At 42.7% G+C, this 27,998-nt stretch overlaps 1 protein-coding gene and 1 pseudogene across 2 annotated transcripts; both read left to right on the plus strand.

Moving 5' to 3' along the window:
* The first annotated feature begins 192 nt into the window (after positions 1-192).
* LOC307185149 (toll-like receptor 12) lies at positions 193-27,995 on the plus strand (annotated as a pseudogene). The gene is made up of 3 exons: positions 193-215; positions 24,799-26,728; positions 27,422-27,995. The product of its transcript is annotated as a toll-like receptor 12 (transcript).
* On the plus strand, positions 10,181-10,827 carry LOC307191356 (large ribosomal subunit protein mL42). The gene has a single exon (XM_079931360.1). The coding sequence runs from the start codon at positions 10,241-10,243 to the stop codon at positions 10,667-10,669; it is 429 nt and encodes a 142-aa protein (XP_079787486.1). The 5' UTR covers positions 10,181-10,240; the 3' UTR covers positions 10,670-10,827.
* Positions 27,996-27,998: the final 3 nt, after the last annotated feature.

A 27,998-nucleotide genomic window follows, 5' to 3' on the forward strand; every position in this document is an offset into this window, starting at 1 on the left:
GTTCACAGACGTGCAGTTTGGGCAGGGCTCGGCAGGACCAGCTCTCTCTGCTCCACTTGGCATCAGCTGGGTCACCTGGGAGCCTCTGAAGGCTCTGTCACTCACGGCTCTGGCAGTGGATGCTGGGACCTCAGTGGAGACTGTGAGTTGGAACCTCTCTGTGACCTCGCCTTGTGGCCTGGGAGTTTTCACAACATCGTGTCTGGGTTCCAAGGGTGAGTGTCCTCAGAGTCAAGCAGAAACTTTGCTAACTTCACCTTGGGAGTCAGATTCCAGTACTTCTTCTGCACTCTACTTGTTAGCAACTGGGTACTAAGGTCTGCCCAAGTGCAAAGGGAGAGGAATGAGACTCCATCTTTGGTTAGGAGGAGTGTCAAAAAATTGTGGACATGTTTTAAAAATATTGGTTTGGCCAAAAAGTTCGTTCAGGTTTCCCCATGATCTCTTACAGAAAAACTCAGACGAACATTTTGGCCAACCCAATACCACACCCTGGAAGTAGGTCTGATTAGGTCTACATTCCAGAAACTCTGGATGACTCGCCAAGACCACACAGCCACCAAGAGACAGAACCAGGTTTAACCGTGTCATACTTGCACACATAAATCGAGTGCCTTCTACACCTAGCACTTTACATCATTTGACATCGTCACCAGGATATATAATAGTCATTTTTAAAAATAGATCTTTATTGGAGTATAACTGCTTCACAATACTGCACTAGCCTCTGTCGCACAACAAAATGAATCAGCCATATGCATACATACATCCCCATGTCCCCTCCCTCTTGAGCCTCCCTCCCACCCTCCCTATCCTACCCCTCTAGGTTGTCACAAAGCACCGACCTGATCTCCCTGTGCTAAGCTGCTGCTTCCCACTAGCTATCTATTTTACATTTGGTAGTATATATATGTCGCTGCTACTCTTACTTTGCCCCAGCTTCCCCTTCCCCCCACCCACGTGTCCTCAAGTCCATTCTCTATGTCTACATCTTTATTCCTGCCCTGCCACCAGGTTCATCAGTACCATTTTTTTTTTTTTTTTTTAGATTCCATATACATGCATATGGTATTTTTCTCTTTCTGACTTACTTCACTATGTGTGACAGACTCTAGGTCCATCCACCTCAGTGCAAATAACTCAATTTCATTTCTTTTTATGGCTGAGTAATATTCCATTGTATATATGTGCCACGTCTTCTTTATCCATTCATCTGTCGACGGACACTTAGGTTGCTTCCACGTCCTGGCTATTGTAAATAGCGCTGCAGTGAACATTGTGGTACATGTCTCTTTTTGAATTATGGATTTTTCAGGGTATATGCCCAGTAGTGGGATTGCTGGGTCATTTTTTAGTCTTTTAGTTTTTTAAGGAACCTCCATACTGTTTTCCATAGTGGCTGTATCAATTTACATTCCCACCAACAGTGTAGGAGGGTTCCCTGTTCACCACACCGTTTCCAGCATTTATTGTTTCTAGATTTTTTCTAGATGGCCATTCTGACTGGTGTGAGGTGATACCTCATTGCAGTTTTGATTTGCATTTCTCTAATAATTAGTGATATTGAGCATCTTTTCATGTGCCTCATGGCCATCTGTATGTCTTCTTTGGTGAAATGTCTATTTAGGTCTTCTGACCCCTTTTTAATTGGATTGTTCATTTTTTCCATATTGAGCTCCACGAGCTGTTTGTATATTTTGGAGATTAATCCTTTGTCCGTTGTTTCATTTGCAAATATTTTCTCCCATTCTGAGGGTTGTATTTTTGTCTTGTTTATGGTTTCCTTTGCTGTGCAAAAGCTTTTAAGTTTCATTAGGTCCCATTTGTTTATTTTTGTTTTTATTTTCATTACTCTAGGAGGTGGGTCAAAAAAGATCTTGTTGTGGTTTATGTCAAAGAGTGTTTTTCCTATGTTTTCCTCTGAGAGTTTTATACTGTCTGGTCTTACATTTAGGTCTTTAATCCATTTTGAGCTTATTTTTATGTATGGTGTTAGGGAGTGTTCTAATTTCATTCTCTTACATGTAGCTGTCCAGTTTTCCTAGCACCACTTATTGAAGAGGCTGTCTTTTTTCCATTGTATGTTCTTGCCTCCTTTGTCATAAATTAGGTGTCCATATGTGTGTGGGTTTATCTCTGGGCTTTCTATCCTCTTCCATTGATCTATATTTCTGTTCTTGTGCCAGTACCATACTGTCTTGATTACTGTAGCTTGATAGTATAGTTTGAAGATTGGGAGCCTGATTCCTCCAGCTCTGTTTTTCTTTCTCAAGATTGCTTTGGCTATACTGGGTCTTTTGTGTTTCCACATGAATTATAAAATTTTTTTGTTCTAATTCTGTGAAGAATGCCATTGGCAATTTGATAGGGATTTCACTGAATCTGTAGATTGCTTTGGGCGGTATAGTCATTTTCACAATATTGACTCTTCCAATCCAAGAACATGGTATATTTTTGCTTCTGTTTATGTCATCTTTGATTTCTTTCATCAGTGTTTTATAGTTTTCTGAGCACAATTCTTTCGCCTCCTTAGGTAGGTTTATTCCTAGGTATTTTATTCTTTTTGTTGTGATGGTAAATGGGATTGTTTCCTTAATTTCTCTGATTTTTCATTGTTACTGTATAGCAATGCCAGAGATTCCTGTGCATTAATTTTGTGTCCTGCAACCTTACCAAATTCATTGATTAGTTCTAGTAGTTTTCTGGTGGTATCTTTAGGATTCTCTATGTATAGTATCATGTCATCTGCAAACAATGACAGTTTTACTTCTTCTTTTCCAATTTGTATTCCTTTTATTTCTTTTTCTTCTCTGATTGCTGTGCCTACGATTTCCAAAACTATGCTGAATAAGAATGGCAAGAGTGGACATCCTTGTCTTGTTCCTGATCTTAGTGGAAATGTTTTCAGTTTTTCACCATTGAGAACGATGTTTGCTGTGGGTTTGTCATATGTGGCTTTTATTATGTTGAGGTAGGTTCCCTCTATGCCCATTTTCTGGAGAGTTTTTACCATAAATGGGTGTTGAATTTTGTCAAAAGCTTTTCCTGCATCTATTGAGATGATCATATGGTTTTTTCCCTTAATTTGTTAATATGGTGTATCACATTGATTGATTTACATATGTTGAAGAATTCTTCCATCCCTGGGATAAATCCCACTTGATCATGGTGTATGATCCTTTTAATATATTGTTGGATTCTGTTTGCTAGGATTTTGTTCAGGATTTTTGCATATGTTCATCAGTGATATTGGTCTATAATTTTCTTTTTTGTGATATCTTTTTCTGGTTTTGGTATCAGGGTGATGGTGGCTTCGTAGAATGAGTTTGGAAGTGTTCCTCCCTCTGCAATTTTTTGGAAGAGTTTGAGAAGGATGGGTGTTACCTCTTCTCTAAATATTTGATAGAATTCGTGTGTGAAGGCATCTGGTCCTGGACTTTTGTTTGTTGGAAGATTTTTAATTACAGTTTCAACTTCATTACTGTAATAGGTCTGTTTATATTTTCTAATTCTTCCTGGTTCAGTCTTGGAAAATTGTACATTTCCAAGAATTTGTCCATTTGTTTGTGGTTGTCCATTTTCTTGGCATATAGTTGTTTGTAGTAGTCTCTTATAATCCTTTATATTTCTGTGATGTCAGTTGTGATTTCTCCTTTTTCATTTCTAATTTTATTGATTTGAGTCCTCTCCCTTTTGTTCTTGATGAGTCTGGCTAAGGGTTTATCAATTTTGTTTATCTTCTTAAAGAACAGCTTTTAGTTTTGTTGATCTTTGCTACTGTTTATTTCATTTCTATTTCATTTATTTCTGCTCTGATCTTTATGATTTCTTTCCTTCTACTGACTTTGGGTTTTCTTTGTTCTTTCTCTAGTTGCTTTAGATGGAGGGTTAGATTGTTTATTTGAGTTTTTCTTGTTTCTTGAGGTGAGATTGAATTGTTATAAACTTCCCTCTCAGAACTGCTTTTGCTGCATCCCATAGGTTTTGGGTTGTCGTGTTTTCATTGTCATTTGTTTCTATGTAGTTTTTAAATTTCTTCTTTGATTTCTTCAGTGATCTCTTGGTTATTTAGTAGTGCACTGTTTAGCCTCCATGTATTAATGCTTTTTTACAGCTTTTTTTTTTCCTGTAATTGATTTCCAGTCTCATAGTGTTGTGGTCAGAAAAGATGCTTGATACGATTTCAATTTTCTTAAATTTTCTGAGGCTTGATTTGTGATCCAAGATGTGATCTATCTTGGAGAATGTTCCATGTGCCCTTGAGAAGAAAGTGTATTCTGCCATTTCTGGGTGGAATGCTCTATAAATATCAATTAAATCTATCTGGTGTACTGTGTCATTTAAAGCTTGTGTTTCCTTATTTATTTTCTGTTTAGGTGATCTGTCCACTGGTGTAAGTGAGGTGTTAAAGTCCCCTACTATTATTGTGTTACTGTCGATTTCCCCTTTCATGGTTGTTAGCATTTGCCTTATGTATTGAGGTGCTCCTATGTTGGGTGCATAAACATTTATAACTGTTATATCTTCTTCTTGGATTGATCCCTTGATCATTATGTAGTGTCCTTCCTTATCTCTTGTAACAGTCTTTATTTAAAAGTCTATTTTATCTGATATGAGTATTGCTACTCCAGCTTTCTTTTGATTTCCATTTGCACAGAATATCTTTTTCCATTCCTTCACTTTCAGCCTGTATGTGCCCTAGATCTGAAGTGGGTCTCTTGTAGACAGCATATATATGGGTGTTGTTTTTGTATCCATTTAGCCAGTCTGTGTCCTTTGGCTGGGGCATTTAATCCATTTATGTTCAAGGTTATTATAGATGTGTATGTTCCTATTACTATTTTATTAATTGTTTGGGGTTTGTTTTTGTGGGTCTTTTTCTTCTCTTGTGTTTCCCACCTAAAGAAGTTTCTTTAGCATTTGTTGTAAAGCTGGTTTGGTGGTGCTGAATTCTCTTAGCTTTTGCTCGTCTGAAAAGCTTTTGATTTCTCCATCAAATCTGAATGAGATCCTTGCTGGGTAGAGTAATCTTGGTTGTAGGTTTTTCTCTTTCATCACTTTAAGTATAACCTGCCACTCCTTTATGGCCTGCAGAGTTTCTGCTGAAAAGTCAGCTGATAACCTTATGGGATTTCCTTTGTATGTTATTTTTTGTTTTTCCCTTGCTTTTAATGTTTTTTCTTTGAATTTAATTTTGGTTAGTTTGATTAATACGTGTCTTGGTGTGTTTCTCCTGATGTTTATCCCGGATTGGAGTCTCTGTGCTTCCTGGACTTGGGTACCATTTTTTTTTTTTTTTTTTTGCAGTTTGTGGGCCTCTCACTGCTGTGGCCTCTTCCGTTGTGGCGCACAGTCTCCAGATGTGCAGGCTCAGCGGCCATGTCTCACGGGCCCAGCCGCTCCGTGGCATGTGGGATCTTCCCAGACCGGGGCACAAACCCATGTCCCCTGCATCGGCAGGCAGACTCTCAACCACTGTGCCCCCAGGGAAGCCCCTTGGGTACTATTTTCTTTCCCATGTTAGGGAAGTTTTCCACTATAATCTCGTCAAGTATTTTCTCAGACCCTTTCTTTTTCTCTTCTTCTTCTGGGACCACTATAATTTGGATGTTGGTGTGTTTAATGTCATCCCAGAGGTCTCTGAGATCATCTTCAATTCTTTTCATTCTTTTTTCTTTATTCTGCTCCTCAGCAGTTATTTCCACCATTCTGTCTTCCAGCTCATTTATTCATTCTTCTGCCTCAGTTATTCTGTTTTTGATTCCTTCTAGTGTATATTTCATTTCAGTTACTGTGTTGTTCATTTCTGTTTGTTCTTTAGTTCTTCTAGATCTTTGCTAAACATTTCTTGTATTTTCTCAACCTGTGCCCACATTCTATTTCTGAGATTCTGGATCATCTTTAGTATCATTATTATGAATTATTTTCAGGTAGATTGCTTATTTCCTCCTCATTTATTTGGTCTTGTAGGTTTTTACCTTGCTCCTTCATCTGTGACATATTCTTTTGCTGTCTCTTTTTTTTTTTTTTTTTTTTATAAGTGGGATTGTGTTCCTGTCTTACTGATTGTTTGGCCTGAGGCTTCCAACACTGGAGTTTGTAGGCTGTTGGGTAGAGCTGGGTCTTGGTGCTGGGATGAGGACCTCCGGGAGACCTCATTCCGATGAATATTCCCTGGGGTCTGAGGTTCTCTGTTAGTCCTGTGGTTCGGACTCGGAGCTCCCACTGCAGGAGCTTCGGCCCGACCCCCAGCTCATGAACCAAGATCCTGCAAGCTGCGTGGAGCAGCAGAAAGAAAAAAGGGGAGAACAATAACAAAGTGAAAAATAAAATTAGACTAGGAAACTAACAGATATGTTAGAAAGAATATAAAAATATAGAGGAAACAACAACCAGAAGGTGAAACAGAACCACAATAGTAAAAAAGAGGAGGAGAAAAAAAATGGTGGAAAAGACCTTGGTTATGGAGGGCAAGGCCTAAGCAGGAGTGGGGGTTGGGTGGTGGGCGGGGTCTATGTTTAGGACCCACAGGGCTGGAAGAGGCTCTGGGGGGTGTGGTGGGTGGGGCTTAGGCTCAATGGAACAGACGGGGCCCAGGCCTGCCTCCCACCTCTGGTCTCAGAGGGCAGGGGACCCCAACTGGGAGCTCAGTAGGTTTCCTGGGCTCGAGTAGGCAGGGCCAATGCCCTCTGCTTCTTTCCTGCCTGCTCCTCTGTTCCTGGAGGGACCCTCCTATTCTCCCCCACCCCGCCTCCCTCCTATGGCCCCAGGACCCACGCGGCCCAGAGGGGGCCTCTGAAGGCATAGGACCTGGCCCGAGAGCTGGGCAGACTTTTCTGCTGATTGGGTAGGGGATACGCTGGGCATGCTCCTCCTTGATCTGAGCCCCCAAGGGTCCATGCAGGTGTGGGAACACCTCCCACCTCTCAGCTGCCCCTCAGGGGCGCCAGTACCGTCTGGCCTCTACTTCTCCTTCCCCTCAGTCCCCCCACGTCCTACCAGTTCACTTGGGAGTTCCTCCCATCACCTTGGGCGTTGAAGTCCCCCACCAGCGTCCCATGGGTGCCCTAGTTGTGGAGAGACGTGAACTTCACGTCTTCCCACACCACCATCTTGACTCTGCCCCTATAATAGTCATTTTAAACTTAACATTTCCAAAGTCAAATTCCTAATTTTCCTAAATCCATTCTCCCACAGTCTTGGCATCATCCTTGATTTCTCTTTCTCCCACATCCCACATGAAACTCATAAGTTAATGTTTTAAGTTCTGTCTTCAAAATACATCAGAATCTACCCATGTTTTTCCCCATGGTGGTCCAAGCCAACATGACCACTCACCTGAGTTACTACAATATCTCCTTGCTTGTTTTTATGCTCTGGTCTCACCCGCTGAGAGCCCTAGCCATTCTGGTCTCAACATAGCAGCCTCAATGATTCTTTAATAGTATAAGTCAGATTATGTCACTCTTCTTATGAAAACCCTGTAATGACCCTGCATCTCACTCAGAGTAGCCAAAGTCCTTACAACGACCTCTCTGACCTCATCTTCTACAAACTCTCCTGGCTTTCCCCACCTCAGTCTCCTTGGCTCCCTGCTTTTCTTCTAACAGGCCAGGCAAGCTCCCACTCCAGGGCCTTTGCACTTGCTCTTCCTCTGCCTACAGTGCCCTTCTCCAGGGAGCTGCATATGCAAATGTGCTCAAATATCACCTCCTTGGAGAGGTCTTCCTGGTCCACCCTATTTAAAATTGCAGCTCCCTCCCCACCCCTGCTTCTCTCTAATCCCCTTTATTGCTTTATTTTTCTCCCTAGAACTCATTATTATAATACATACTATATATTTACTTTAAAAAGTGTCTTTTCTCTCCACAGCTCAGGGGTTTTATGTTTTGTTCACTGCTTATTCCCTAACACTTAGAATGATTATTCTTATTCTCTAACACTTATTCCCTAACAGTTTAGCACATAGTAGGCTATCACTTGTTGGATGAATAAATGAAAACTACCATTGTGCTTCTGCCAACTTCTCTTTATCTTTGTAAAAGCTATGTTTGGTGTGTTTTGTTGCTCTAGTAATATAGCTTTTATTGTTTCAACATAATCTTGTTTAATCTCACTTAATAATTTGGTCTCAAATGCTATTTTTTTTTCTCCTCCTCTTCCACCTCCTTTTTGTTCTTCTTCTTACCAAGTTATGGTCTTTTCTCCCCCCCATTGTTGGAAAGACTTCAAAGTGTTTCTTTTTGTTTTAGGTTCCAAGTCATATTATCTGCTAAGAAAATAAGATGGGAGAACAGAGCTTGTAGGTGGCCTAGGAAAATTGTTTTGTCTCAGGCAAAAATTCCTATGGTGGTGACTCATATGTAAAGTGATTAGTATTGGATTAGTATTGTAGCATTAACTTATGATTAGTAAAAATACACACACACACATACACACACACACACACACACACACACACACACACACACACACACACCCCTTCCGAGGTGGGGTAGAGCATACTAGGCAAAGGGAACAGTTATTGCAAAAGCCCTTGGGTAGAGGTGGGCCTGGCCCTTCTGATGAACAGAGAGAAGGCCAAGTGTGGCTGAAAGAGAGAGAGAAAGAGGAAGAAAGACAGTTGTGTGTGCGATACCTGAGGATGGCGGTGAGGCAGGCAGGGCCAGCTCAGGGAGGACATTGTAGGTCAGAGTAAGACATTAAATTTTTATTCTATATGTGATGGGAAGCCATGGAAGGGCTTAAGCAGGAGAGTGATGTGACAGGTTTGTATTTTTAAAAGCTCACTCTGGATTCTGTGTGGAAACTAGATTGCAGGGGGCAGGAGTGAAAGCAGAGAGGCAAGTCAGGATGTCATTGCCATCATCTAGGCGAGAGACAATGGCCACGTGTTCTAGGAGCCTAGCGATGGAGATGGAGAGAAGCAGTCAGATTCAGGATGGGTTCTGATGTGGCTTCCACAGGGCTAGCTGTGGGGGGCGGTGGGGGAGCAAAGAGAAGAATCAGGAATGATTTTCAGGTTTGTAGATTGAACAACTAAGTGGATGGTGTCCTGCTATGTACTGAAACATCGCCTGAAATGGAGATACTTGGAGGGGAGCTGGTTTGGGGGCCGGCAGAGCAGGGCAGGAAATTAAGAGTTTGTTTTGGCTAAGTTGTTTCAATTGCCTGTTTGACCTCCAAGTGAAGATGACAAATAGGCAATTGGATACAAGAGTCTGGAGCTGGGGAGAGACGTCAGCGGTGGTGATAGAGATTTGTAAACTCATCGGCAAATAGATGATATTTAAAAACCGTAAGACTGGATGAAATCACGTAGGGAGAGAGTACAGAGGAGAGAAGGGAGCTTGGGAGTCCCTGGGAACAAGCCCTCGTTAGACAAACAGGAGCCTGGGGAGAGCAGGTCTCCCAGGGCTGCGGCTCCAGATTGGGGGTCCAGTGGAGCAGACAAAGGTGATAAGTGACAACCATATGAATTGGTGGAATATGTAAGAATTCTCAGAGATCCTTGGGAAAGGGAACTCTGTAAGAGACCGGATTTCCTGAAGTCTTGCAGACTGAGGGTTCAGTTTATTGCTGCTTATGCATTAAAAGGAAGTGTGACCTGCTAGCAGGAGAAACAAGAGGACGTCTGGATCACTCCTCTTTTCATGGGCTTGTCACTCCCACCTACCATGAGCCTCCCAAGGGCAGGTGCCCTGACTCCTTTGCCTCTGTACCCTGTGCCCTGCTCAGAATAGCTGCTGCTTGAATGAGGGAATAGAATGAACGTCTAACAGGCCTTGTACAAATTGTCTAAAAAGGAGACTGTCTAAATAATGAGATCTGCAAGCCAACAGGAGAGGGGACGCTGAGAAACCAGGACCAATGGCTCCTTACAGCCCAGCCTGCAAGTCCTCTTCGGCCATGGAACAGTGGCGCTCTTTGCTGCTCCTCCTGAGCAAGAGAATACTTGCTTCCCTCTCCAGAACGGTGGAGAAACCCATCCATCCCCAAGCAGAGCACCCTGCAGGCTCACAACACAGACAGGAAACATAAGGAGCAGGATTTCTCAGAAGTCCCCAAGGAAGGAAGATGGTGGTTTCTCCGCCCTCTGAGCTCCCTCAGCGGATCCTGGTGGATGGGCAGGGGGAGCATCAAAACCAGTAGTGGGGGGACCCAGGCTGAAAAGCAGATTTTAAAAGCAGTTTCTCTTCAAATCATCTTTCATACCACCTGATAAGCATCTTGATTCACCATGGCATTGGCAGCAGTAAAATGGGCTATATCAAGCAGAACTATCTTGAAACATTTATTTCCAATTCAAAATGGAGCCTTATATCGTGCTTGTCATAAAACTATGTATCCTTCTCTTCCAGATGACTATAATTACAAAGTAGAGCTTGCTTTGACATCTGATGGCAGGACAATAGTATGCTATCACCCTTCTGTGGACATTCCGTATGAGCACACAAAACCTATCCCTCGGCCAGATCCTGTGCAGAATAATGAAGAAACACATGATTTAGTGCTGAAAACCAGATTAGAAGAAAAAGGTGAACACTTAGAGCAAGGACCCATGATAGAACAACTTACCAAAATGTTCTTTACTACTAAGCACCGTTGGTATCCTCGTGGACAGTATCATAGACGTCGTAGGAAACTGAATCCTCCAAAAGACAGATGATATTGAGGTTTTCAGGAATCAAAGAGAAATGTTATCCTGCGTCTCATTTGCCATTTGAGAAAATACAATTGGGTATATTCACTAATATGTTATATAGTAAAATAATAAAATGTCTTCTCATATTAAAAAAAACAAAAAAAACAGTACTGGGAAGGGACCTTGAGCAGATGTGGTTGGTGGTGGGAGTGGTGGGATGGGGTAAACTAGAGCTTCTGCCCCCTCCAAAGCTGACCTTTGGTTTAGTTCAGCCGGGAGTTCCCTTGGGATGCAGTGGCCTCGTCAGCCATGAGAGCATAGAAGCAGAGATATCTGTTTAGGAGGAAGAGGAAAGTTGAAGTAGAGATGAGAGAGAAACTTCTGGAAGTTCTCTGATGGCTTCACTTCCTGACTTCAGGCTTTCCCCAGGCCCAGCTGATTTAGGGTTCAATGAGATACCCCTACATCCTCCCAACAAATTGTGCCTGGGGTAGTCTGAGATGATTTTTGTTCCTGAACGCAAACAGAACCTCCACCAAGACAACAGAGTAGCCCAGGACACTCTTGGCCTGGCCTCTTTCACTTTCCCAGAAGGGCTGGTGCTACGGCAGTACTACAGGGAGCTCTTCTCCAAAAGTTCTGTCCAGCTGCCCCTGGCTGGATTCCCATTTGTTCTGTGTATCAGTGAAAATATCTCCTCATCCTGTAACCCTTGTTTAGACTCCACTGTCTGTCCTTGTGATGTTTGGAATAACAGGAAACAAGGGCATCCTTCACTCAAGGCTGTCTGGGAATTACACCTGAAAACACCAAAGCCACAAAGGCAATTACAACAAAGGAACACACAGCCAAACCCCAACTGTCCCCTGGAAACCCAAATGGGGAAGTAATAACTAGGACATTCTCACCTTTGACAGAGGAAGAAACTAACTACCCTAGGGACCTTGGACGGGCCACTGAACTTCCTTGGCCCACAGTTCTCCATCTGGAGAATGTTGGTGGGGTTGGGAAAGCACACACAAACTAGGTCATGAGGATGAAAAGAGAGCGTAGTGTCTGGCACATAGTATGTTCTCAATAAATGTTAATTCTTCTTATTATTAAAAGAGATTCTGGATAGGCAAAAAAAGGGGATTCTGGGAAATAAAATACTTCCAGGTTTGTATTGCTTGAAGTGCTTCTCAGTATGCCTGGCATATAGGAAGGTGTAAAAAATGGTAGCTATCTGTTTAATGTCAGGACAAGAACCGAAGCAAATTCAGGCGAGCCAAAGCCATTTGATTTGGTGGTGGTGGAGCTGGGGGTCAACTCTTTCTTCTTTCTGTTTAGAATTCTAGTGATGTTACCTGAATGTGGTTATGCGATAAAATCGCTGAAAATTTGTTTGATTAAACATTATATTTGCTGACCAGTTAACAACCCATAGAGAAGGCAATCACCTGGGTTTGTCAGAAGTCCATCCTTCAGGAGGACAGGAGTGCCTAGGCAGGGGTGGGGAGGAAAAGGAGGTGGTGGAGATGTGATCGAGGGAAAGTATGTGGAGTAAGGGTCTGCTGAGCTTGGAGGCAGGAGAGATGGGTGAATGGAGAGAGAAAGGAGAAAGTCCCTCCAGAAAGTGGCCCCCCGTTGAAGGCAAAGGCATCTATTTTATTTTACGCCATGTCACATTATTTCATTTCATTTATTTATTTGCAAAGCTGGTTTCTCAGCTCTCTTTATTTCCAGAGCACTTCTCTGGGCAAGTACTAGCCAGACCACAGCATGAGAACTGAGGTCTGACTTCAGGCTCCTTCCATAAACTCCTCACATCCCAGCCCAGGGAAGGGAAGCTGAGATCCCTGTCCTAAATGTGTGTGTGGTACAGTGGGCCAGGAGGATGGCAGGAGGGGTCTTCTAGGCTCCAAGAGCTTCACTTCACTTCCCTTGGTTGGGAGTGAAGGCTGCTTGTTGTCACTAACACTCCATCCTCACCTGGCTCGACCATGACCCTGGGTGCTGATCCCAGCTCTGCCATCTGCCCTCTGTTTGGCCCTGGAAAATCCCCTTCTTCTTTCTGGGTCTCAGTTTCCCCAACTGAAAGGGGAGGTGTTGGACTGAATGAACTCAGAAGGCCTCTCCAGCTCAGTCTGTAAATCTCTGAGGTGCTCGAATGACTAGGGAAAGGAAAGAGACAGGGGCAGGAATCCCAGAGCTTCTGATCAGATGTTGGCCCTCCACCCCCCACTTGGGGAATTAGGGTAAAGCCAGTTAATCTGGTTACTGTAACAAAGGGAAACTGAAGCAGTCCCATTCTAATAGTTCCTTTTTACCTGACTGCAAATTTTACTCTTCTTACTTTTAAATAGGAAAAGCCAGGTGGACAATCACCTAAAGGGTACAGTCTATAGTTTTGCATTCTAAAGGCTCTGGAGTATGAGTGTCCTAAGGAGTGACACAGTCAAACGTTGACCCAGGGGTCATGGTGTATTATAATGATCTGCTATGTATCCCTCTCCCACTAGAGTGAGAGCCCTCCAGGGGCAGAGGTTAGGTCACATTTAGCTGCAAAACAGTAAAAAATATTAGTGGGTTGAGGGGCCTCCTTTTCATCCCTGACTCATGAACCAGTTGAGAAGAATGCCAAAGAATAAACTTTCATCTTTCCTACTGTAGAGCTGTTATTGGAGACTATGTCTTAGAGCTACAGACATAATAGTGAACACTAGTTTTATCCATCCATTTATAGACATTGCAAGGAATATGCACATCTCCCCATGTGATGTCTGTTCTTATAAAACTTGGTGCACAAAGCAGATGTGAATGTGTACTCCCAAAGGGAAAGGAAAGAGGAAGGCACAGAGCTCCACACACTCATGTTCTCTCCCAAACTCATGAATAATGTAAGTTGTATTTCTTCCTCCAGGAGGTGTGAAGGGGGGGGAGACCCAGGAGAGTTATACTAATGGGTTTCTCTACAAGGAAGAAGGAGTGGGTAAGAAGCATTCTCCCCTAAGCACTCCGTTCTAGGCATGTATCATGAACTCAGTATGTTCACATAGGGCAGTGGATGTTTATCATCTTTTTGGCTGTCCAATATCCAAGCCTCTTTCTATGTTTCTTTTTAGGGGAGAAAGTTAATCCAACCACAGAGAGGTAGAGCCTGCTTCTCACTATAGAAGATAAAAAATACCAGAGCTTGCATCTCAACCTCCCTTGAACTGTAGTGTAAACTCATGGACTATTATTTACCAATCTGATAAAACTGATTTTAAATCATAAGATAAGTGACATTAAAAAGTAGGGACCAAGAGATTGGTTCAAGATGGCAGAGTAGAAGGACGTGCTCTCACTCCCTCTTGCAAGGAAACCAAAATCACAACTAACTGCTGAACAATCATCGACAGGAAGACATTAGAACTCACCAAAAAAGATACCCCACATCCAAAGACAAAGGAGAAGCCCCAATGAGATGGTAGGAGGGGCGGCAATCACAAAATTAAATCCCATAACTGCTAGGTGGGTGACTCACAAACTGGAGAACACTTATACCACAGAACCCCACCCACTGGAGTGAAGGTTCTGAGCCCCATGTCAGGATTCTGACCCTGGGGGTCTGGCAATGGGAGGAGGAATTCCGAGAAAATCAGACTTTGAAGGATAGTGGGATTTGATTGCAGGACTTTGACAAGACTGGGGGAAACAGAGACTGCACTCTTGGAGGGCACACACAAAGTAGTGTGAGCATCGGGACCCAGGGGAAGGAGCAGTGACCCCATAGGAGACTGAACCAGACCTACCTGCTAGCGTTGGAGGGTCTCCTGCAGAGGCGGGGGCTGGCTGTGTCTTACCATGAGGACAAGGACACTGGCAGCAGAAGTTCTGGGAAGTACTCCTTGGCTTGAGCCCTCCCAGAGTCTGCCATTAGACCCACCAAAGAGACGGGGTAGGCTCCAGTGTTGGGTCGCATCAGGCCAAACAACCAACAGAGAGGGAACCAAGCCCCACCCATCAGCAGACAAGTGGATTAAATTTTTACTGAGCTCTGCCCACCAAAGCAACAGCCAGCTCACCCACCACCAGTCTCTCCCATCAGGAAACTTGCACAAGCCTCTTAGATAGCCTCATCCACCAGAGGGCAGACAGCAGAAGCAAGAAGAACAACAAACCTGCAGCCTGTGGAACAAAAACCACATTCACAGAAAGATAGACGAGATGAAAAGGCAGAGGGCTATGTACCAGATGAAGGAACAAGATAAAACCACAGAAAAACAACTAAGTGAAGTGGAGAGAGGCAACCTTCCAGAAAAAGAATTCAGAATAATGATAGTGAAGATGATCCAGCACCCCGGAAAAAGAATGGAGGCAAAGATCAAGAAGATGCAAGAAATGTTTAACAAAGACCTAGAAGAATTAAAGAACAAACAGAGATGAACAATACAATAACTGAAATGAAAAATACACCAGAAGGCATCCATACCAGAATGACTGAGGCAGAAGAACGGATAAGTGACCCGGAAGACAGAATGCTGGAATTCACTGCTGTGGAACAGAATAAAGAAAAAAAAATGAAAAGAAATGAAGACAGCCTAAGAGACCTCTGGGATAACATTAAACACAACAACATTTGCATTATAGGGGTCCCAGAAGGAGAAGAGAGAGAGAAAGGACCTGAAAAAATATTTGAATAGATTATAGTCAAAAACTTCCCTAACACGGGAAAGGAAATAGCCACCCAAGTCCAGGAAGCGCAGAGAGTCCCAGGTAGGATAAACCCAAGGAGAAACACACCGAGACACATAGTAATCAAATTGGCACAAATTAAAGACAGAAAAATTATTGAAAGCAGCAAGGGAAAAACAACAAATAACATACAAGGGAACTCCCATAAAGTTAACAGCTGATTTCTCAGCAGAAACTCTATAAGACAGAAGGGAGTGGCATGACATACTTAAAGTGATGAAAGGGAAGAACCTAGAACCAAGATTACTCTACCTGGCAAGGATCTCGTTCAGATTCGATGGAGAAATTAAAAGCTTTACAGACAAGCAAAAGCTAAAAGAATTCAACACCACCAAACCAGCTCTGCAACAAAGGCTAAAGGAACTTCTCTAAGTGGGTAACACAAGAGAAGAAAAGGACCTACAAAAACAAACCCAAAACATTTAAGAAAATGGTAATAGGAACATACATATTGATAATTGCCTTAAACCTGAATGGATCAAATGCTCCAACCAAAAGACACATGCTCCCTGAATAGATACAAAAACAAGACCCATATACATGCTGTCTACAAGAGACCCACTTCAGACCTAGGGACACATTCAGACTGAAAGTGAGGGGATGGAAAAAGATAGTCCATGCAAATGGAAATCCAAAGAAAGCTGGAGTAGCAATACTCATATCAGATAAAATAGACTGTAAAATAAAGAACATTACAAGAGACAAAGAAGGACACTACATAATGATCAAGGAATCAATCCAAGAAGAAGATATAACAATTATAAATATATATGCACCCAACATAGGAGCACCTCAATACATAAGGCAACTGCTAACACCTATAAAACAGGAAATCGACAATAACACAATAATAGTGGGGGAATTTAACACCTCACTTACACCAATGGACAGATCATCCAAACAGAAAATTAATAAGGAAACAAGAGCTTTAAATGACACAATAGACCAGATAGATTTAATTGATATTTATAGGACATTGCATCCAAAAACAGCAGATTACACTTTCTTCTCAAGTGCACATGGAACATTCTCCAGGATTGATCACATCTTGGGTCACAAATCAAGCCTCAGTAAATGTAAGAAAATTGAAATCATATCAAGTATCTTTTCTGACCACAATGCTATGACATTAGAAATGAATTACAGGGACAAAAATGTAAAAAACACAAACACATGGAGGCTAAACAATACATTACTAAATAACCAAGAGATCACTGAAGAAATCAAAGAATAAATCAAAAAACACCTAGAGACAAATGACAATGAAAACATGACTATCCAAAACCTATGTGATGCAGCAAAAGCAGTTCTAAGAGGGAAGTTTATAGCTATCCAAGCCTACCTGAAGAAACAAGAAAAATCTCAAATAATCTAACCTTACATCTAAAGGAACTAGAGATAGAAGAACAAACAAAACCCAAAGTTAGCAGAAGGGAAGAAATCATAAAGATCAGAGCAGAAATAAATGAAATAGAAGTAAAGAAAACAATAGCAAAGATCAATAAAACTAAAAGCTGGTTCTTTGAGAAGATAAACAAAATTGATAAACCATTAGCCAGACTCATCAAGAAAAAGAGGGAGGGCTTCCCTGGTGGCGCAGTGGTTGAGATTCTGCCTGCCGATGCAGGGGACGTGGGTTCGTGCCCGGGTCCGGGAAGATGCCACATGCCGCAGAGCGGCTGGGCCCGTGAGCCATGGCCACTGAGCCTGCGCGTCCAGAGCCTGTGCTCCGCAACGGGAGAGGCCACAGCAGTGAGAGGCCCGTGTACCGCACAAAAAAAAAAAAAAAAAAAAAAAGAGGGAAAGGACTCAAATCAATAAAATTAGAAATGATAAAGGAGAAGTTACAACAGACACCGCAGAAATACAAAGCATCCTAAGACACTACTACAAGAAGCTCTATGCCAATAAAATGGACAACCTAGAAGAAATGGACAAATTCTTCGAAAGGTATAACCTTCCAAGACTGAACCAGGAAGAAATAGAAAATATGAACAGACCAATCACAAGTAATGAAATTGAACCTGTGATTTAAAATCTTCCAACAAACAAAAGTCCAGGACCAGATGGCTTCACAGGTGAATTCTGTCAAACATTTAGAGAAGACCTAACACCCATCCTTCTCAAACTCTTCCAAAATATTGCAAAGGAAGGAACGCTCCCAAACTCACTCTATGGGGCCACCATCACCCTGATACTGAAACCAGAAAAAGATATCACAAATAAAGAAAATTACAGACCAATATCACTGATGAATATAGATGCAAAAATCCTCAACAAAATACTAGCAAACAGAATCCAACAACACATTAAAAGGATCATACACCATGATCAAGTGGGATTTATCCCAGGGATGCAAGGATTCTTCAGTATATGCAAATCAATCAATGTGATACACCATAGTAACAAATTGAAGAATAAAAACCATATGATCATTTAATAGATGCAGAAAAAGCTTTTGACAAAATTCAACACCGATTTATGATAAAAACTCTCCAGAAAGTGGGCATAGAGGGAACCTACCTCAACATAATAAAGGCCATATACGACAAACCCACAGCAAACATCATTCTCAATGGTGAAAAACTGAAACCATTTCCTCTAAGATCAGGAATAAGACAAGGATGTCCACTCTTGCCACTATTATTCAACATAGTTTTGGAAGTCTTAGCCATTGCAATCAGAGAAGAAAAAGAAATAAAAGGAATACAAATTGGAAAAGAAGAAGTAAAACTGTCACTGTTTGCAGATGAGATGATACTATACCTAGAGAATCCTAAAGATGCCACCAGAAAACTACTAGAGCTAATCAATGAACTTGGTAAAGTTGCAGGATACAAAATTAATGCACAGAAATCTCTTGCATTCCTATACACTAATGATGAAAAATCTGAAAGAGAAATTAAGGAAACACTCCCATTTACCACTGCAACAAAAAGAAGAAAATACCTAGGAATAAACCTACCTAGGGAGGCAAAAGACCTGTGTGCAGAAAACTATAAGACACTCTTGAAAAAAATTAAAGATGATTCCAACAGATGGAGAGATATGCCATGTTCTTGGATTGGAAGAATCAATATAGTGAAAATGACTATACTACCCAAAGCAATCTACAGATTCAATGCAATCCCTATCAAATAAGCAATGGCATTTTTTACAGAACTAGAACAAAAAGTCTTAAAATTTGTATGGAGACACAAAAGACCCCGAATAGCCAAAGCAGTCTTGAGGGAAAAAACGGAGCTGGAGGAATCAGGCTCTTGGACTTCAGATTATACTACAAAGCTACAGTAACCAAGACAATACGGTACTGGCACAAAAACAGAAATATAGATCAATAGAACAGGATAGAAAGCCCAGAGATAAAACCACGTACTTATGGTCAACTAATCTATGACAAAGGAGGCAAGGATATACGATGGCAAAAAGACAGTCTCTTCAATAAGTGGTGCTGGGAAAACTGTACAGCTACATGTAAAAGAATGAAATTAGAACACTCCCTAACACCATACACAAAAATAAACTCAAAATGGATTAGAGACCTAAATGTAACACCAGACACTATAAAACTCTTAGAGGAAAACATAGGGAGAACACTCTTTGACATAAATCACAGCAAGATCTTTTTTCATCCACCTCCTAGAGTAATGGAAATAAAACCAAAAATAAACAAATGGGACCTAATGAAAGTTAAAAGTGTTTGCAAAGCAAAGGAAACTACAAACAAGACAAAATGACAACGCTCAGAATGGGAGAAAATTTTTGCAAACGAATCAACGGACAACGGATTAATCTCCAAAATATATAAACAGCTCATGCAGCTCAATATTAAAAAAACAAACAACCCAATCTAAAAATGGGCAGAAGACATAAGTAGACATTTCTCCAAAGAACAAATACAGTTGGCCAAGAAGCACATGAAAAGCTGCTCAACATCACTAATTATTAGGGAAATGCAAATCAAAACTACAATGAGGTATCACCTCACACCAGTTAGAATGGGCATCATCAGAAAATCTACAAACAACAGATGCTGGAGAGGGTGTGGAGAAAAGGGAACCCTCTTGCACTGCTGGTGGGAATGTAAATTGATACAGCTACTAAGGAGAACAGTATGGAGGTTCCTTAAAAAACTAAAAATGGAATTACCATATGACCCAGCAATCCCACTACTGGGCATATACCCAGAGAAAACTGTAATTCAAAAAGACACATGCACCCCAATGTTCATTGCAACACTATTTACAATAGCCAGGTCATGGAAGCAACTTTAATGCCCATCGACAGATGAATGGATAAAGAAGATATGGTACCTATATACAATGGAATATTACTCAACCATAAAAAGGAACGAAATTGGGTCATTTGTAGAGACGTGGATGAATGTAGAGAATGTCATACAGAGTGAGGTAAGTCAGAAAGAGAAAAATAAATATCGCATATTAATGCATATATGTGGAACCTAGAAAAATGGTACAGATGAACCGGTTTGCAGGGGAGAAATTGAGACACAGTTGTAGAGAACAAACGTATGGACACCCAGGGGGGAAAGCAGTGGCAGGTGGGAGTGGTGGTGTGATGAATTTGGAGATTGGGATTGATATGTATACACTGATGTGTATAAAATGAATGACAAATAAGAACCTGTTCTATAAAAAAATAAATAAAATAAAATTCAAAAAAAATGCAGGGACCGAACAGAATCCCTTTTTGGTAAAGGGGTGGCCATACGTCTGGTTCTCAATCCCCCACCCCCTAAAGAATCCATGAGCTACCCCAAATACTTTCCATAAGCTTCTTTTCTGCTTTGATCAACTAAAGTCAGTCTCTGTTGCATATAATTAAATCCTGACTGATGCAGAGGTGTGTACAGGGAGTGGGTGTAAACAACAGACCCTCAGGAAAAGAAGAAGAATCTGAAGATTGGTTAGTGGGCCTGTTGGGATCAAGGGCAGTGAAAATCCAGCTTTAAACAATGGGACTCTGACAGATCAGACGTACAATGGTGAAAGAGTCAGTTAAATGAAAACTTCCAGTCACATAAAATGAAGTGCCCATTGAAAGCAAGGCTCTAAGAGGCTGAGTGGCTATTCTATAGAACAATGAGGGGCATATAGACTTCAAGCTCCTATACTAATTACTCAGCTCAAGTGTCCACCTAAAAACTAAGGACTTTTTATGACTGTGATGGAAGAATCTCACCTTTCTTGCAGAGGCAGGAACAGGGGAAGAGGTGTATTACTTGGGCCAACCAGGTCCATCAGTGGGAAGCCAGAACTATAGCAGGTCTGCTCTACTGGAGCTGGAATCATGGAAGTGTTGTAGCTGCTGGTGGTGGTTCTACCAAAGCAGAGAAGGAGGGGGAACAATATCTCAGCTTCTCCCTTTCTCTTGCCCTCCAATCTCTTAACTCACACAGAAGTCAGAAAACATGACTTACTTATACCAGTTTACCTGTGATATGGAACAGAGGAGGGGAAGGAGAAGAATGGACATGAGAAACAGATTCAGACATGATACAAATGGAAGGTCATCTTTTCCACAGTCTAGAGATATATAACTACTGTCAGATTCCAGTGTACCTAGAAGGCAATTACAAAGTCAAACCCAATAGGAGAGGCAAATAAGGGTAAATTTTTTTTTGATTTGTATTGGCAAAATCTAAAGCATACATGTTGAAATAGACCCTGAGAGTGCTTGCTAGACCAAGGAGGGAGCAAAATAATTTTAGATTATACTGAATTTATTTGTATGGATCCTTTACCAGAGGTCCTTCAATAGGCTAGCTTGAGTAGCCAGAAGAGTTCCAATTATTTGTTTGTTTGGTTGGCTGAATTTCAGACTAAACAGTGGTCTACTAAACAAAGTTAAAGGTCATAAATTCCTTGGTATAAAATAGAGTTTGGAGAAGGGATAGAGAGGGGAGATTGGAATACTGAGGACACTTCCATGTTCAATGTTTTCTCCACCCACTAACTGAATTTCTAGAATGGTTCCAGAAGACAATCCTTTATTGAAAGTGTTGAGAAATACATTAGTGAGGGAAACACTGTCATCTTTGAAAAATACTATCATGGCTATTCTCTGTTTAGGCCGAGGATTGTCATAGGATGCTGCAGTTGAAATGGGCTCCCTGATTTCAATAGGGCTACCAGGATCCTAGGGTGGCAGACTCCAAGCAGTAACACTAAAGGCAAGGTGGACATGGTTACCAAATAGGCACAAGAAAGTAATTCAGATGCTAGATGAATAATAAATGCTCACTACTATCTACCTCTTTGCCTGTCCATTGACATAACTCCTTTTCCTAACACTTACACTTCAAAATAAAGCTTCCACCAACTATAACACAACCAACCATTAAAAAACAAAACAAAATCCGGTAATGTATTCCAATTATCTTCAAAAGATTCAATCTAAATCTCACCAGTAACTGCATGTCTACAGTCTGTGGGTGATGGTCACCCCTCTGATAACTGCTATTTTGTCTAAAAATTCTATAATCTGAGCAATAAATTGTAAAATTAACCACCACCACCACACTATCAATAATGAAGGAAAGAAGAGAAAAATTATTTTAAAATAAATAAATTGCTGCATTTTATTGAATCTAAGAATCAGTTGTAAAATAAACTCTTATTTTATGTACCATTAAGGAAAATGATCCATTAAATGACGACACAATACTTTCTCATCACTTATAATTTAGAGCTGTTTTATAATTATTTAATGTAGATATAGATTTTTATCTTATATAACTTTATGCATACAAAAAATTAAAATATAAGAAGAATATATTGATTATGGCATTCCTCAGACTTCTTCATATTTATAGTCCTACCCTGAATTCCTCCCACATTATTTCTCCAACAAAGATTATTTGCCCTACTGCTTTCTTTCCATGCTTTTTTTTCTGAACATAGAATAACTTTTCATTTCAATGTGGAATTGTACTGCAATATTTTAGAAGGCATTTTAAAGGACAATTAAACTAAAATGAGTATTATCAACAATATCCATAACTCAAATGCAGTTATAATAATGTGAACTGCTATGACAAGTAAGCATATGTGCATGTAGTAACTATACCATGAATGTTGACTGGTTACCAGCAATAGTGAGATAATCAATTTTAGGATGCAGCCTTATTTCAAAGGTGTTGAAACGTGAAAAAAATGAGCATCTTAGAATTGATGAAACACAATAGTTAATGTAAAACACACATGACACTACAAGGAAGAAAATACAGATCTGTAGTTATAGTTCTTTCTTTCCTGGTGGTATATTTTACTTCTGTTCTCCATTAACCCTTCCATGTTCTATTTAGCTTAATCCAGCACCTCAACTGCTGTTGTTTGTTTGTTTGCTTGTTTGTTTTATCCAGTAGGGTAACCAAAATCTTCATTCTTGAGGATTTTGAGTCATTGGTGGCTATACCAACATAGGGTTACTGTAATGGCAATTCTTGTCTTTTTTCCTGCTTTTGTAATGGGTCACTTTATGTAATTTTCCTTTAGCTACCCATAAGATTTTCTTTTTATCAATTATTTTCAACATTTTGACACTCTTATTGTGGTTTTCTTTGTGTTCATTATCTTTAGGTTTTCTTGAAATTCATGGCATAATGGGTTTATAGTTTTCATTAAATTTGGAAAAATTTTGGTTATTTCTTCACACTCCCCCTCCCCTTTTTCCCCTTGGGACTCCAATTACACATATGTTAGACTGTTTGGTGTTTTCCTACAGGTCATTGAGGTTTTGTTCCTTTTCTCCTGACTTTATCTTTCTGTATTTCACTTAGGATAGTTTCTATTTCTAGGTCTTCAAGTTCACTATTTTCTTCTTGGTGTGGAATATGCTATTAATCCTATCTCATGGACTTTTCATTACAGATTTTGAAATTTTCAGTTCCAGAACTTCCTTCCTTCCTGTGAGGTCCTCTCATGTTGGATTTTTGACTCGATTGAATGTCATTGTTTCTCTCAAGGCAGCTGACCCTATAAGACTCTCTCTCCTTCCAGGTTCTGGTAACTTCTCCCAGTCCTTATCCCTTCAGTTCTAGCAGTGTTGATAGCTTCTATGATTGCTAGCCCCGGGTTCCTACACTACCCCTTGTAGTATTCCTAAGCACTGCTAACACCTTGTGATTAGGCTCTTTGCATACAAACCTCTTAGAAGAATCCTCATTTAAGGTGCTGTTTCCTGTTGAGACCCTGACTAATGCACTGGTGTGTTAGAAAGTTTTTAAAGTATCTAGTTTCCAGTATCTTTGCTAAACATACTTTAGTTTTAATAGTTTATTTCTAGAAATTCTTGAATTTCCTATGTAGACAATCATAGCATCTTATAAATGGTGACCCTTTTGTTTTTTTAAAATACTTATGATTTTATAATTTTATTTTCTGTTCTTTTTCTTTCTTATTTTTCTAGCTAAAACCTCCATAACTATAGTTGTCTCATTCCTGTAATGTGATGCAGGTGATGGTTCACCATTAATAATTATACTTATTATAGATCTGGGGTAGATACCCTTTTATAAGTCAAGGAATTTTTCTTCTCTTTGAATTTATTATTTTAAAAAGTCATGATCAGGTATTGCATTGTATTGAATGGTTTACGGCATTGTTTGAAGTAATCGTAAAGCTCCTTTCTTTTCCTTGTTCTGCTCTCCCTTGGGGTCTTGCCTCCATTCTGGTAGTGGCAAATCAAGGTCAAGGACTCAGAGACTGTTCTTCTTAGCTCCAGCCTGGAAGGGCAGGAATGGAGCCCTATGGGTCCTCTTGGGTAAATTTTGGGCTTCTTGGAATCTTCCGGGTGGAGCATTACAAGATGCCCATGAAGGCCTCATTTTGATGTATTATTTTGCTTACAAAACAACTGCTTAAAAAAAATCCTGATTTATTCAAGACCTCCTTTCTGTTGGAGTTAGGAGAGGAATTAGTAAAGAGAGTGTTGAGGAGAGAAACCCGTATGTATATTGCAGCAATCTTATGAAGTAGGTTATCTGTATGCTTGGCTCACAGGTGAGGAAACTGAAGCCCAGAGAGGGGACATGCACTGCTCAGGACAATGGCAGAGATCCTGGACCTCTGATGCCATACCTTTTGCTCACAAACACTGCTTGCTTCCTCACAACAGGGAAGTGAGACGTAGGTCTCACCTCCCACAAGTGTGCTTCTGTCTTTCCCTGACCCTTGGATCCTCAGCTCTGAGCATCTCTGAGTCTAGCCCCACCCTCCCAGCAGTTCTTCAGTTTGGAAGCATTGTGGCCCTCCGACCCTGCTTCCAGACCCTCCTGGGGTTCTGTGTATCCTGTCAGTGTTATGAGTGTTGTGTATGTATGTGTGCAGGGAGGGGATAGGGTCTGGGTTCCTCTCTGGAAAAGGGATGGCAGCAGAGAGGGGGGCTCTGATTCTGTTTTCTCTGTGGACCAGGCTTGGTGCTGAGATGGGACGGGCACTTGCTGTTGCCTGGTCTGCTCCTATCCCTTCTGTGACCGCAGGCTGGACAGCTTCCAACTGCCTGGTGACTGAAGACTCCCGGCTGCCTCTGGTCTCCCTCTTCTTCCTGACCTGCCCTTTGGACTCCAGCCTGCCCCTCCTTGTGGCATGCTCCTCAGTGACCAACCTGACACAGACCCTGGAGGCTGTGCCCCAGAGTGAGGAGGGGCTCTGTCTCTCTGGTTCCACTTCTGTTCTGTGCCTGGATGACTTCTCCCATTCCCTGGGCTCAAGGTCCTGGGGCTGAGTCTGCATCTCACCCAGCTCCTGCCAGGAGCTCTTGGCAGCTCGGAACAGCTGCAGCAGCTCTTCTTCACAGGCCCCTATACAGTTTACCTCTTCCTACCCCTGATGGCAACCTAAGCTCCCTCCAGGCCTCGCTTTCTTGGGCCCCTGCCTGGATGGGAACACGGGTGTCCAGTTTTCTCCCGGTCTACGGCGGCTGAGTGTCAAGTATAGTTGCCTTCAGAATGTGGGGGAGCTGGCGGACATCTTCCCAGACCCAGTGCATGGCCCCTCCTTTGGCGATGCCTGGCTTCTGGAGATCTGGACCTGTCATTCAACAGTCAGCTGAAGATGGCCAGTCCCGGGGCCCTCCAGGGGCTCAAGCTGGGGACCACACAAAGATGAAGGCAGCTGCAGTGGTGGGACTGGGGCTGCAGAGCCTGGACACCCTGTCTGTGATCAATGACGACACGGCCCAGCTGCCTGCTGGGGCAGTTGCACACTTCGAGCTGCAGGAGCTGAATTTGGCATCCACTCTTGTAGGGCACATAGCTCTGGAGGCCCTGGCTTCCTGCCACAGCCTGAAGAGCTTGGGTCTTAAGAGCAGTGGCCTGATGACTAACCTGCTACCAGGTTTCCTGGAGGCCATGCCCAGCCTTCAGAAACTGAACTTGAGTAGGAACCAACTGCAAGTACCATGCTGGGCACGAACGAGACAGGGGTTGTGTCAAGACTGCGGGCCCTGGATCTGTCCAACAATGGACTGCACACCCTGTCCCCAGTCGCCTTCTCATGCTGCCCCAGCTGTGGGAGCTGCTCCTTCAGGGAAACCAGCTGATTTGTCTGCAGGGCCAGGCATTCCAGGGCTTAAGGAGGCTGGGGAAGTTGGACTTGGCCAAGAATCCACTGGGAGACCTGGGCAAGGGCTGGTTGGCTCTGCTGTCTGCAGTAACCGCCCTAAGCCTGCTGGATACCCGCACGGTGCTGAGCTCAGCCTTGGGCTTCCAGGGCGTCTGCATACCTTGAACCTGCAGCTCCCCTCTGAGGTAGTGTTATCCCTGCCCATGAGCTTGACCAGCTTGGAGTTTCATGCGGTCTCAGGCAGGAAGCCTGGGATGCTGGCTTCTAATGTCTTTCCGGTCTTGCAGACCTTGACTCCAAAAGGCTGGGGATTGCAGCTGGGGACCTGGAATGTCACCGAGATCTTCCCTGCCCTTTGCCAACTCTCCCTGCTTAGTGATAGCTTGCTTGCAGGCCCTCTGCTCCCAGGACACCTCCAACCTTTTCCTCCGGCAGCTCTCCAGGCTCTGGTATCAGAAGCTAAGGGGGGACGGGCACAGCCCCAAGCCCTGCTGCATCACGGGGCTGTCCAGCCTATGGGAGCGGAAGCCGCAGGCACTTCAGTCCCACGCCCCGCCCTGCTCAGTGCTGCTTGAGGAGCTGCTGGGTGAGCTGCCCAGGGCAGGTGTTGCATCTGGTCAAAATGGGGTTAGAGACACTGTCTGCTGCTGCTTTCCAGGTCCTAGTGCTAGACTGGGAGGCAGGCCTCACGCTAGATGGCAGCCTCCAGGAGCAAAGTCCCCAGATACCCCAATACAGTAAGTCCCCTACATACAAACAAGTTCTGTCCCGAGAGCATGTTTGTAAGTCCAATTTGTTCCTAAGTCCAACAAAGTTAGCCTAGATACCAAACTAACACAACTGGCTACGTAGTACTGTACTGTAATAGGTTTATAATGCTTTTCACACAAGTAATACATAAAAAACAAACACAAAAAATAAAGAAGACATTTTTAATCATACAGTACAGTACCTTGAAAAGTACAGTGGTACAGTACAACAGCTGGTGTACAGCGGCATCGGGTGAACAGGCAAGAAGAGTTACTGACTGGAGGAGGGAGAGGAGGTGGGAGATGGTAGAGCTGAAGGATCGTCAGCTATAGGAGACGGAGGGCGAGCTGCAGTTTCACTCACGCCTGACGCTGATGGCACAGGTTCTGGTTCCTTGCTGGATTCAATTCTATCTATCCTCTTGAAAAAATGATCCAGTGATGTCTGGGTAGTAGCTTTTTTTTCTCATCATAGATGACACGGTAGTACTGGATTGCATTCTGAATGGCTGCTGCAACCTTCGTGTACCGTCCTACGTTCAGGAGCTGTGCCTCAAAAACTAACAGTGCCTCCTCAAATAAAGAAAATCCCCTTGCCATTTCCTGCGTCGTGAATCTTTTCGGTTCTTCAGTCACTTCTTCTTCCTCTTGTGTCTCTTCGTCCTTTCTCTGGGCCTCCAATTCCATCACGTCTGCATTAGTAAGCTCCTCGTGTTGCACAGCTGCTTCTGCTGATCTCCTTGCCCTTCTTACAGGAAGCCAGGAACTCCTGGATCCTCCATCTTGTTCAGGGCTTGGCTTCAGGGTCCGAGGAGTCAGAGGGGTGAGGGCAGGAGGTTCCTTTATGATGTGTTTGTGTCCCACTGAAGGCAAGACCAGAGCTGGGTGACTGGGGAGCTGCTGCCTACTCTGGAGGGCCGCCCTCTGATGGGCCGGGGGCTGTGCTTCTGTCTCCTTGAGTGGGATTTTGAGCCAGGCAAGGATGTGGATGACAAGGTGGCAGATGGCATGGCAGGGAGCTGGGTCACGCTCTGTGTGCTGAGTCGCCAGGCCCTGCACACCCCACGCTGCTGCCTGGACCTCTGCCTGGCTGCCTTCCTCCTGCTGGCTGCCCCCCACCCCCCAGGGCTGCTGCTGGTCTTCCTGGAGCTGGTCTCCCGCCACCAGCTCCCTTGTTGCTCTAGGCTGTCCTGGCTGCTCTGCAGAGGAGACTACTGCCTGTGGCCCAAGGAAGATGAAAGAAAGGACGAGTTCTGGGCTTGGTTGGGGAGGTTGGGGCAGCCTGGGTTGGGCTAGAGT

The sequence above is a fragment of the Stenella coeruleoalba genome (assembly GCF_951394435.1).
Source record: "Stenella coeruleoalba genome assembly, chromosome: 1".
NCBI lineage: Eukaryota > Metazoa > Chordata > Mammalia > Artiodactyla > Delphinidae > Stenella > Stenella coeruleoalba.